Source organism: Crinia signifera, chromosome 2 (assembly GCF_055691185.1).
Source record: "Crinia signifera chromosome 2, ASM5569118v1, whole genome shotgun sequence".
NCBI lineage: Eukaryota > Metazoa > Chordata > Amphibia > Anura > Myobatrachidae > Crinia > Crinia signifera.
This window is the reverse complement of record NC_139218.1, coordinates 323,545,846-323,559,018: the sequence shown is the minus strand read 5'-3', so window position 1 is coordinate 323,559,018 and position 13,173 is coordinate 323,545,846. Positions and strand designations below refer to the sequence as shown.

At 43.7% G+C, this 13,173-nt stretch overlaps 1 protein-coding gene across 1 annotated transcript in view; it reads left to right on the top strand.

The window, feature by feature from the left end:
• Positions 1 to 13,173, top strand: part of GLS2 (glutaminase 2) — a 90,190-nt gene that overhangs the window by 24,984 nt on the left and 52,033 nt on the right. The window contains exons 2-4 of the mRNA XM_083169227.1: positions 1,503 to 1,590; positions 6,839 to 6,960; positions 10,210 to 10,339. Of these exons, the coding sequence (XP_083025353.1) occupies positions 1,503 to 1,590; positions 6,839 to 6,960; positions 10,210 to 10,339 (340 nt within the window). The remainder of the gene's footprint in view (positions 1 to 1,502; positions 1,591 to 6,838; positions 6,961 to 10,209; positions 10,340 to 13,173) is intronic.

Below are 13,173 nucleotides of genomic sequence, written 5' to 3'. Positions count from 1 at the left end.
TTTCTGAATCTCTCATCCTATTACATTTCCCCCCTGGTTTGCTCACTGTAGGTAGTATCAGAACTCGGGTACAGAAAGGCCACCTGAACATTTAGTCCTACAGAGAATATAAAGTGCCATCTGATGCCTTTTATTCATTGTAAAGAACAGGGAAAGACAGGGAGGGAGGTAGAGAATCACTAAGAGGGAGATATTCGGTTTTGACCAATTAATAATTAATCCTAAGGAAAAGAATTAAAACCCTCTGTAACCTGAATAAAACGCTCAAGGGATTTAAAAGCATCATCGAGAAATAACAGATATGGGTCATAGGGTTGACACATGAAAAAGGTCGACATGCATTAGGACAAAATGGTCAAAGGGTCGACACAAGCAATATGTTGATATTAAAAAGGTTGACATGAGTTTTTGTTGTTGTTGTTGTTTTTATGTCAACATGGTCACCGTATAAGTGTACCGCGTTTGCTCGCCATGATTCGGGCACGGTGCTTTGCTACGGTCAGCATGCTATTACATCAATCTATGCCCACTCGAATAGTAACGTATGAAAAACCACTGTGGTCAATGATGGTATCTAATTGGATACGTCCTGCAAAGAGGTTTACTGAATTTATTAGACTCCAGTGAAATTAGTTTGTGATCTCTAAGGACAATTGATTGCATCCGGATTTATTTGAGTGTATCCTAGTAAATACATTGAATACTAATGCAACCATTTTTTTTATTTATTTTTTGTAATTGAAGAAAATTGTATTTTGAAATGACTGCATTTAGACACATTTAAACTATATGGAGTGCCGGTCATGTGAATATATATTTTTTATTGTGTGATGGATAGAGCAGGGGGCTGATAAGGCTGGCTTTCGCAGCTCCAGCCCGGCAGTCCCTCTGTCTCTTGGTGTGGAGACGTCATGATGCAACGCGCCCCTGGCCTGCATTGCACTTCTGGAAAGGCCTCTTTGGGGGCCAGGGCCAGATTTTCTGGGGTCCACCCACAGGCCCCATGGTGCCCGATGGGCCCTATGCGAGTGCCTAGGTTGCCTAGTGGAAAATCTGGCCCTGGGTATGTCCTCGTGGCCGGACCTCCTTTCATCACTCTGGGGTCCATGAGATTTACAGTACATGACCTATTTTGAGAGATTTGGGGTCTGTGTGTATTTTTTTGTGTGTGTTTTATACGCTTTTAACAACATCTTTAATTGTCTAATTTGTGCCATTATTTAGTGTAATATTTATAACGCAGTTTATGGCAGTCAATTCAATTACTTTAAAGTACTATACTGCCAAATGCCGTGTGAAATAGAATTATTTGTTTAATATGGACATCACCCTCTAATCACACCTGACAAATCTTGGCCAGAGAAAGATGGAAAACTCAGACTTCTTTGAAGTGCGTTTGCATTAGTGAGCTCGGATGGAACTTGGCTGGTGGTGAGAACAAACAATGCGTTACCATGAATCCTGTAGAACTTTTCATTTCTTCTGTCTGATTTTCATTTCAGGATTGCCAGCAGCAAGCGCCTCATTAAGCTTCTCTTCTACACTATTTCTGAAGGAAAGGAACATCTGCCAGTCAATAAGTTTATTAATGTAAGTCACAGATATTTAGCATGAATGGATGAGAGCACAATTCTCAGAGTAGCTGCTGATGGAGTGGCAGGAGGATTGGGGATATAATTCAGAGGTGGGAGCAAATCCCATCGCAACTGCATTACCATAAGTAGCAGATCTATGGAAATATGCTAATACCGCAACCATGAGGATTTGTACAGAGACACCTACTGATGGCATCTCTGACCTGCCACTTGCATACAAAGACCCAACGTCATTTACACATCGGTGATTCACACTATCACACACAACGTCATTCACACCATCGGACATCTGAGCAAACCTATGGATGCTCAGAATGTCCATCACACGTACAGGCTAAGACATGCCCATGAAACAGTCACAATAAGCCTGCGTTTCACATGCCATCTGCCCATTACAAATGGTCACTGTCTGGTACTCAGCTACTGACCATGAAGAGCATGTACAGTAAACATGACATAAAGTTTATAAAATGAGCATCATATCTCCTGGCAACTTCTTTGATCCGCTGCTGTATTCAAGAATGCAGCATCAGATCACTTTGCGAAAACATTGACTATTTAATTAACCCTCCGGTTAATCAGCATGGTTGGAGTTTTCTCTGCCGGTGCCAGAAGATATAGACCCTGGCCAAGGCACACCTAAAAAATGAGGCTACAGGGATGTTTTGTAGAACAGTCCCTGCCACTCTCCAAATGGGCACAATATTCCAATCACACTACGGCTTGGGGACACTGCAAACAAAACAAAGGACCTAGGGGTGAATTTATGAAGCTTGGAGAAGTGTTATCTATCCCCATAAAGAACGTTATGAGCAAGGTGATAATGGTTCAGCCAATCAGCTACAATATGTAAATTGACAGGTAAGAGCTGATTGGATTAACCATTATCACCTTGCTCATAACGTTCTTTATGGGGATAGATAACACTTCTCCAAGCGTCATAAATTCACCCCCTATTCTGCATATTCACAGACCACCCGCTGTCGCAACATAGGGCTACCCTGAATAAGACCCTACATTCACTGGTGGATATCCATACCATGGTATTTGCTTTAGAAGTATTCTCAGTCATTAATTATTTACATATGTTTATTGGTAGTTGTTAAGCCATATATTTTTTACATTAGAGATGTACTAAACATTTACTGAGGGTTTACTAACATTTTTAACAGCTATAAAACATTTGTTTTGAATGTCTATAGAATTGTGCAATAGAAAGTTAATAATTTCCATTTCTCCTCTGTTGATTTCTTCAGGTGATGGGGTTGAGACAAAAGTTCATATAGGGATCATGCAGAGATGCTGGTGCAGTGCATCAGAAGTGGAGGTACTTGTTTCCTTGCACGGCCACACCGATTTGTATTGGGGTGATTGTGTCGGAAAAATCGCATCGGTCGCATCGCATGCGATGCGATCGACCCGATTTTTACATTGAATCAAATGTGAATAGGGCCCCTGGGACCCTATTTTACATTGGATTCAATGTACAGTATTCCCCAGACCCCCAATTTTACCCCCTCAACGTCACCCCACGATTGACGCCAACCCAAAGCTTGGCGAGCGCAGCGAGCCCGCGAGGGGCGGCGGTGCGCGTCCTCCGACCTTTTCATACCCCTACTATCCACGTCGGCGTGCAGTTGAGAATATAAAGTGTGGCGAGTGCAACGAGCCAACGAGCCCGAAGCGTGGCGAGCGCAGCGAGTCCCGCGAGGGGACGCGTATAACTTCACAGGTATACGCGTCCCCTCGCCACGCTTCGGGCTCGGTGGCTCGCTGCGCTTGCCACACTTTATATTCTCAACTCCACGCGGATGTGGATAGTAGGGGTATGAAAAGGTCGGAGGACGCGGGCTCGCTGCACTCGCCACGCTTCGGGTTGGCGTCAATTATGGGGTGACGCTCACAATGGGGTTGCCTAACTTTTACACCATGACGGGGCCATATACAATGTGAAATGGGTCATATTGGCCCATTTCACATTGTTTCCTGTGTAAAATGGACTTAATCAAGTCCATCTCATCTTGTGCCATTATAATGGCACAAGACCGACGTGATGCTCCCGATTTCAATGTTAAAAAGATTTTAACATTGAAGCCTAAGGCAAAATCGCGTCCATCGCGTCGGTCGCGTCGGGGGCCATGTTAATGCACGCGACCGACGCGATGCCCCCGATTTTGCCTTTGCCGGCAAAATGGACCTGATTTCAAAGGAAATCGGGTCCATCGCGTCCATCGTGTGCCTTAACTTTAAGGTACACAATGGATGCGATTGTGGCCCTCCTAGGAAACAAGTACCGAAGTGGATGATGGGACATGATGGGGAAATTGCAACATCCTATCTGTTCCTGTTCCAATATTTGCTTTTCAAAGATGGCTGCACTGTTCTAACATTTCTCCATAGATATCCATGATCTCACATTTGAGCATCATTCAGTATATAAACCTCAAAGACAGAGCTAATCTAGACAGAGCTAATCCCAATAAGCATTGTGTTCAGCCATTAACTGCTAGAACTGAGCAACTGGTTAATTTAGATCTGAATGTATATGTACCAAGAAGCTAACCTCTTGTCCACCATTGTCAAAATCGATCCTTAAGCTTGGTACACTGTAAGTGATATATTGGCTATTCGCTTGAACGGTTGATATACAGGGCCATCTTAAGAGCATTATGGGCCCCCGGGCAAAACAGTGCAGCGGGGCCCCAATCAAATATGTACATTCAAAAAATATATATATAATAGGAGGGAGAGAGAGAGACTGAGAGAAAATGGCACCCACTCAACAAACTTGTACCCGCCCAGACCCCACAATGCACTCTGTCCATGCACATAAACAACCTCCTGTTCTTCCATGTCTGCTGCACAAACTAACCAGGTGTATAACAAAAAGAAAGACAAAAACCTGTAATAGATATATAGAGATAAATATATATTTATATCTCTAGAAGCAAAATTGCACCCACTTAAACAACATGTCCCCACATGGCAATCTGCTAGAGCACATAAAAATAGCATAAAACAGGTCTTAGAAAAAAAAATTATAATCTCTGTACAGGCCAGGTGCTTGACATAATTTTTTTTAAGTATAGGAGCCAGACAAACAAAAAACAGTGCGCTGAAAAAATTACACCCTAATGCCTATAACATGTCACACACCTGTTACATATTATACCATATGCCATAAGGCCATTACACGTTATGCGTCACACTGTAATAACTATTACATAGTATACCACACGCGGTAATGCCCATTATGTGTTATGCCAAACACCGGAATGGCCATTACACATGCCACACACTGTAATGCCCATTACATATAATAACATATGCTGTAATGTCTATTACGTATTATGCCACATAAGTGGTGCTTACATGCTTGTTGCTATAGGTTTCTTGCTAGATACCAGGGGTCTCTTGCTTGATGCCAAGGGTTTCTAGCTTGATGCAAACAAAAGGGTTTTGTGCTCAATGCCAGGTGTTGCATGCTCTTTGCCAGGGTTTACATGCCCGTTGTCACTGGGGATTAAACCTCCGCCTCTTCGCTCCCTCTCTTCACCATGCATGGTATTAACGGCAACAGTCGGGGCAAAGTGGTGGACAACTCACCCGTGCTTGGGCATGCACATGACATATGGGGACATTGGAGGACTGGAGATTATTTTATTTTATGCTTGCAGCTTTCTTTATGTGCTTGGGCATGCACATGCCATGTGGGGACATGTTTCATGTTTGTTAAGAGGATGGACACCATTTTCTTTCCAGAGAGAAAATGATGCCCATCCCCTCAACAAAGATGATGTCCCCACATGGCATGTGCATGCCCAAGCACGGAAAGAAAGCTGCAAGCATAAAATAAAATAATCTCCAGTGTCCCCATATGTCATGTACATGACCAAGCGCATTTAGAAATCATTAAGCTGCAAATTGATAACCTGCCCTCCTCCCATGATGTCCATTATATTTATTAACGGTCAGGTCTCAGGGGTCACTCACTCTGAGATACCTGCACAGCACCACTGGTATTCTTCTGCACAGCGCTGCCGGCCACCGGGTCTTCTGCCCATTGACACCAGGCAGTTTGCAGAGTCTCTGCACTTTGGTGCCAGGCTCGAGCTGCATGGTCTCCCACGCAGCGTCTCTGGCTTCAGAGTTGCAAGCAGCAGTGTCTTATTCTCCCACCACTGCTGAACTAGGGCATGGGACGGCGGCGCAGCCACTGGGAATGATATAGGGCAGGCAGGGGTAAAGCAGAAGGATGGGTAGTGACTAGGTCAGTGACAGTGATGGGGGAGCAACGGGCCCCCGGATCAGCTTGGGCCCCATAGCAGCTGCACTCCCTGCAGTTACGCCACTCTCTGAGTCCCACTCCCGACCTCATTACAAGCAGGCAGCGGCAGGGGTAGCCGCCCGTGACTCCAGCCACCCACCTGCTCCAAAGAAGATATCTGCTTCTGCGCAGCATGCTAGCCAGCTCCGCACGTTGTTAGCGGGCCGCGGTGGTGTCCGTCGTCCTGCCTCCGCACTTTGCTGATGCGGTGCAACTGCAAAATGTAATGAGTGGCGTGACCATGACGTCTTTACGTCCGGGCAGCCGCTCATTAAATATGCATGAGGGAGGAGCCGCATCCAAGGAGCAGACTGTGCTCTCCGAAACTGGCAGCCAGCCAGAAATCGGAGTCAGGTAGCTTTCATTTTTATTTATTTATTTATAGTGTCCGCCAGACAGAGCACCGACCCTGGGCATTGGGCCCCTAGGGTTATGGGGCCCCTGGGCAACTGCCCATCAAGCCCATACGCTAAGACGGCCCTGTTGATATATTATGAGTGTATCTGCGGGTGTGTACACTGTGTGTATGGGCAGTCTGCTGGCCACTCATACACTTGCTGTAGGGACTAACAACACAGCTGGAAGGGCAAATTCAAATGCTAACTCAGCTGTCGCGTGAAGACCAACATATTGAGCGGCAGTTCGGTACATATTACGCTTACCTGAATCACCCGTCTTGGCATGGCATGTACCCAGCTTTAGTTGTCACCGATAGTACTTGTTATGAGAAAATGCTGATCAATTAAATCAATCATATTACTGGATCTTCTGTAACTTCAGAGGAACCAGAGACAGTAAATAAAGCTTAGTGGCTCACATCTATACAGAGTTATTTAAAAAACTGGAACTCAGAAAGAATTTTCCGTTTTCTTGAATTTGCTAATCTTTCAACTAAATATCTGGCTTAATGTTTCAGACGCTGAGAGCAAATGGATTGCTTACTTCTGACCCCAGGCTGAAGGACTGTATGAACATTCTCCATCAAACTGTACAAGAGTCAATTATGGGAGCAACATTGGATCTAGAAAACTTTGAAAAGTAATTTTTCAATAAATGGCACTAATGTCATAACTCTAATGGAGGGATTTGTGAATACTGGTGCACATTAAAAGGTACTGTAACTAATTTTCTAAACTCTGCTGGAAAAATGACAGAATTTTAAATTTTACTATATTTTGCAGCACCTTTTTCTTGTGTACCAGTTTTATACATGGCTTCCAAGTATGTGTACAGAAGTGATATTCTGGGAGAAATGCAATATGGTGAGAGAATCAGAAAGTGAGAGATTTGATAAGAAATTTTAATTATTTTTTTTAACGGCAATCATTTCACTGCAAAATCAAACTGGTTTTGCAGTGTAAATGATTGCTGCTTAAAAAAACTGGAGATTTCTTACCAAATCTCTCACTTCTGATTCTCTCACCCTATTAAATTTCACATTCTTTCTATGTATTATTATCTCTTATCACATCTGCACTGTACAAACGTATGTTTTGTAAGTTAAGAAAATAGGAGCTTTTGGGAGTATGTCCAGCTCAGGACAAGGCCTAGATGTGAATAGACCTTTAAGTTTACACTAATGCAGTAAATTGTGTCTGCCTACTCTCAACTCTACAAGGAATAATGTCCGAACTGTATACAGCAGCTTGTAGTGCAGCTGCAGAGCTAAAGGATGCCCAGGCATGCACCTTACGCACTGTACAACCTCCCTAAGAACACTCTGGGCAGGGCTGTACCATGACTACTGTTGGCACAGCTCAGGTACAACACAACTACAAAGTTGTAACAAATACTGATTTTGTATAAAAAAAAAACTTTTCACCTGAGTCAATATTCAGGTATAAAAAAAAATATTTAAAGACCAGGAAGTGTCCCAGGCAGAGACAGCTGGAAACTATTGTAGAGGCGTTGTCTTATCTCAGATCATTAGCAATATACAGTAGTGCAGATGATGTTATTTATTATATGGTCTGTACCTGTCAGGACACAGCCAACCTCTGTCCCAGTTAGCCAGGCAGAACTAATCAATACAGCATAGTTGCCTACCCTCCTGCATTCTGCAAGAGACTCCCTGAAATAACAGCAATCTCCCTAGCTCCCTCATTAGTCTAGAAATCTCCCTCATTTCACCTAGCCCACATTACACTGTTACATTTTGGGGGGAAAAAGAAATGAGAGATAGATACATTTTCCCAGCACTTTAGCAAGTATAGTAGCTCTTACTAAGGGCTTTATGGCTCATCTACATTTGGATATGTCATGTTAAAAGATTCCTCTCATATGTAGCAGTACACACCCATGCTTCTTGGTGCCACGTTCACAGCCTTTTTTCACAATAGCTCCATATATGGAGCTAGACACGCCCTTTGGATGGAGCATGACATGCCCCCTCAATGGGGCACTGTGCAAAATTCTGCTACCAACTATATTCTCCCTAAAACTAGTTTTCAAAAGTAGGCAAGTATGCAATATAGTGTTGTAGGTGTGGCAGGTTTTCTGCTCAGTCATAGAATAGATGAACAGGTTCCAACCTATACTATATGCTTTCACTATGGCCTACTACATTTACAAAGTTTATTTAAAATGCAAGAATAATCTCTGTAAATGCATATGCAAATGTGTGAGGAACTTCTTAGACCTGATGATATACTCTCGGAGATGGCCCCAGTTTTAAAAGGTCAGTAAAACCTTGACTTTGTAATTGTTTTCCCTTCTGTCTACCTTCCGAGCAAAACCTCATGTCCATCACACAAAATGTCTGCCTTCCGCCACGTGTAGATAACAGGGTATACTCAGGGTATACTTCCATAGTAGCCAGCTCTGTGTGCGGTCAATAACCCCACAGTTTGTGCTGCCCCCAGTTATGTCTATTCATAGGAGATGGTTCACTTATGCAAAATCCTATCACATCCTCTAGTAAGTGTGGCTATATGACACACACTTAGAGTATCTCCACACTCATGAATTTATGGTTGGTTCAAAAATGTGCAAGTCCCGTGCGAGTCCAGGCCTCACACATGGTGGGTAACTGAATTGAAGCCCTACCATTTCGCAGTTATTTAGTGGATCTAATGTAACCAAGTGACCCAATAGCATTTACAAAAGTTGGTTCCCATGGTCAAGGACACTAGTAATGTTATAGGAATTAATTTGCCCTCTCTGGCTTTAGAGACCAATACAATAAATTAGCTGTGTAGGATGTATAGCTAAATGAAGAAATGTTCCAGATAATTGGACTGCAGTAGACGAGGATTATTTCTAACCCTAAATTGTATAATGTTATTTTCTGTGCTTTGCTGAAACGTCCACTTTAAGACCCTTATGGGAGAATTGAATAAAGCGCAGGCATAATGGCAAATAGAAATCTGACGCAGATCCCCATCAAACCTCCACACTCTGCATATCTTATCTAGTGGTTTCGAGGCTGAACAAACAAATAGTTGTGAATTGGGGAAAACACCCTATATCACAATTTTAGCTACCTTTTCGTTGCTGCATTTTTCATTTTTGGGGTGAAGTAACCCGCATTGTCAGCGAGGATGGCAACCAGTGCTCTCAGCCAGTCAGAACTTCCACATACATTTCCATAGAATTGTTCCAGAAGTGCCAGCATGCCTAGTATTCTTCCTGGAAAGAACACTAATGAACAATATGAATTTCTATTTTTTTGCACAATACCCCTACACCTACAGATGAAGCCCTGCCCAGCCAGCCGTCTCTGGATAGCCATGGTGAGCCAAGGCCTATTGTTCTCAGCTGCAATACAATACATAGAACAATACAGTAGGGAAATAGCAGAGTAATCCTATTACTCACTTATTCCTATTAAAGGGCTAAACGAGGAGGGCTCTATCTGTACCACCACCAGGGGTGCAGCCAATAGCCATGGGATAGAGATCTTAGTGATCTACATGTGCAGTGATTCTTTTTGGACATACCATGATATTCTAACATATATTTGTGTTGGGTTTTAATTAAAAGATCGAAACCAGCAGATGACAGAGTTCTGCACTATCTGACTGACCGACGACCATCCGGTTTCAAGTGAAGCAGAAACCTGACAGATGGTAAATGGTCAGATCTTATACTTCTATGCGATGACCTTTGATAATTGGGTTTGGTTTAGAACCAAAACTGCTGGCTAATGAATCTACCCATTAGAGCACATAGATATTAGGCATTGAAGCAAGGACAACACCTTGCAGTTTGTTTCTGTTTTTAGCAGACTGTTGGAATAATGTTTGTTTTAACAGTTATATCAACACTGAACACCTCTCCTCTTCACAGGTGTGTTCAGAGTAACATTGTGTTACTGACTCAGGTGGTTTGTAAGAGGTTTGTGATTCCAGACTTTGAGCAGTTCTCATTGCACATAAACCAGCTCTATGAGAATGCCTGCAGCATAAATAAAGGGGAGGTAAGTACTCACTCTGCTCACTGTAAAACACATGTAAGTCATGTGCGAGGTTTATTGCTGGAACTTTATAATCCAAAACTGTGTATACAATGGTGGCTCAATTAGTAAGGTACAAAGATCTCTCACATAGGTAATGTTCTTTATTTCATTTTATTTTCCCACCAACCCAGAGCAGGTAGACCACTGCTTTCCCTCAGGGCCATTAGACTGCTCCTTATATCAGTCATCTGTCGAGAGGACAATGGAAAACGCTGCAGCAGCCGGGTCCTCAGACAGCATGCTGCGGTAGGACAGGATGGCTGCACAACTGCATTTCAAGGTGGAAACATACATTTCAACGTATGTGTTCACATTTCACTTGAAATATGGTTGGCAGTGGCCAGATCCTGTTCTGCAGAATCCGGCCACACTGCTGGGTATGACCACATACAGCCTCCTTGCAGCCAAGCTGGTCCCGCTGAATGGGACCCGCTTGGCTGCTATGTGTGGCCTGGCCCTAATGGCTATGAGGGGAAGCTGTGGTCTACCTGCTCTGCCTGGTGGGATATTAGAATGAAACAGAACATTACATACCTTATATGCTATCCAAAACTTGTTTCTCCTACCCAATTGCTGTGTGTTTCCATGGCCCAGTGCCGCTACCGCCCCTGTCCCTCCCTCCCGGGAACAGCCTATGAGTGAGCAACTCACTGCGGCTGTTCGCAGTTGGGGTTTGCACATGTGTAGAAATGTGCTTGATCCAGAATCAGCCCCTATGTGTATGCACAGAGGCGCTGCTGCAGGTGAGAGGAACAGTATCACAAATGTATTTGAATTGTGCTGTTCCTGAATGCTGATTGTGAGTTGGATATATCAGTGTTTTATGGGAGTGTTCAGATGTCGCTAAACTGGAGCCCATACTCATGTATAGCATGTCCCTGAATGCTATAACTGATACATTCTTGCAATTTATTGTATCCCATCTGAATCTGAGATGTGGATGGGAAGAGGCACTAGATGGCTACATCAGCAGTTGGCCATATTCTATCCAGATTGGAATCTCATATTGTTGCCTCGTGTTGGGCCAGTGTTTTTATATGAATTATTAAATATTCTGTGAAATGCACTGTGTAATACGTGTGCTATATAACTAACTATTAACAAATAAACTAAATATGTGTCAGTATTGGAATGTGTGTGGCCAGCTTGAGAATTCAGTATTTATTTAAACATATTAACAGCTTTGGAAAAGCAGCGTTCCCTGAAAACTCACCTCTTCAGGCAAGCCTATCATATTTAAGTTCTACATGCATAACCCTCCGAGGCACTTATGTATTATATAGCTTCCCTTCTGGACTTGTAACTGCTATGCTATTACTGGTGCCTGTCCTTATGTTTCCCCCTATATCCCTATAGATGGTAAGCTTGCAGCAGGGCTCTCCTACCTCCAAGTCTGTCTGTTGTTATCCAGTTTGTCTTATCACTGTCTACAATTGTAAAGCGCAACGGAATCTGCTGCGCTATATAAGAAACTGTAAATAAATAAATAAATAGTATATACATAGTGCTGTAACAACGTGTTTCCAAACACGTATGCTGTTATTTGTAGAAATAAGATAATAAACATAGTGCAATACTATTAAATCATTTAATGTGCATATGTGCATATAAATGAGGCAGTATCCATATAAAAGGTGAACTCAACGTACCCTCATGTCCATGTATAGCCGTAATCGGTGTCCGCATATGGCGCTCTGCGCTTTGCTGGGTGCTTTTCGTCACATTTGACATTACAGAATTATGCTCTCCAGGATCAAAAAATGAGATTCAGGGATTTCACTGAACAGAAGGAACTGATTCAGAATAATGATTATCTGGGGTAAGGGGCATTCTGGTACACAGATTTATGAAACCCTACAGCGGTGACTGAAATTCACGATTTGATGTATTCAATTTGGAACAGGAATTATTCCATCACTACTGTGTGTGTGTGTGTGTGTGTGTTGCACGGCAGAATTACATATTCTTTCGGTACTTGTGTAGTTTCACGGCGCCAGCATGGCGCCGTGCTACTTCCGGGTTCTACGCTCACCACAAACTATGTTAAAAAAAGTAACTTAACTCCATGCCAACATGGATAGTTCATACCCCCACTATCCATGTTGGCATGGAGTTGATTTTAAATAGCGTAGCGAGCATAGCGAGCCACCGAGCCCGCAGCGTGGGCGAGCCAAGTGAGCCCCGCAAGGGGACTCAGACGCACGGCGCCATACTGGCGCCGTGAAACTACACAAGTACCGTTCTTTCCTTTCATTCTGTAGTTTAATGAATGCATAGCTCCCATACCTCCCTGCCACTTCCACCCCGTTTTGTCACTGTTGGGCGGCATGGCTAAAGCTTTGTGTGCTGCTGGCCACACCCCCTGGCTCTGTGCATAAATGCTGTCTATTCCCTGCTAGGCAGAGCAGCACTGTCAGGGGGGACCACAGGGGGGCGATGGTGTGTGCTGAGCAATTGGGCTTAGCAGGGTTTTGCCTATTGTTTATAAGCACTGTTTTCCCTGCGGAGTGATAGCGACGCACGGGACTTGCTGCAGGGCAAACACTCGGAGCGATCAGTGCTCCATTTCTAACCGTTCTAGTCAGATGGCTTAGAAATGGGGCTGTAATTGCCCCATGGGTATGCCCCTTAAGCAGGGCCTGGACTGGCCATCTGGCAGTTCTGTCAAATGCCAGAGGGGCCAATGGCCAGATGGGCCGATTTGTCCATCTAGGATGGAAGCACTGACTCCCTATTGGCACAGAGAGCTGCTGGACTCCCGGGTCCAGGAGAGATGGGTGTATCACAAGTGGCTG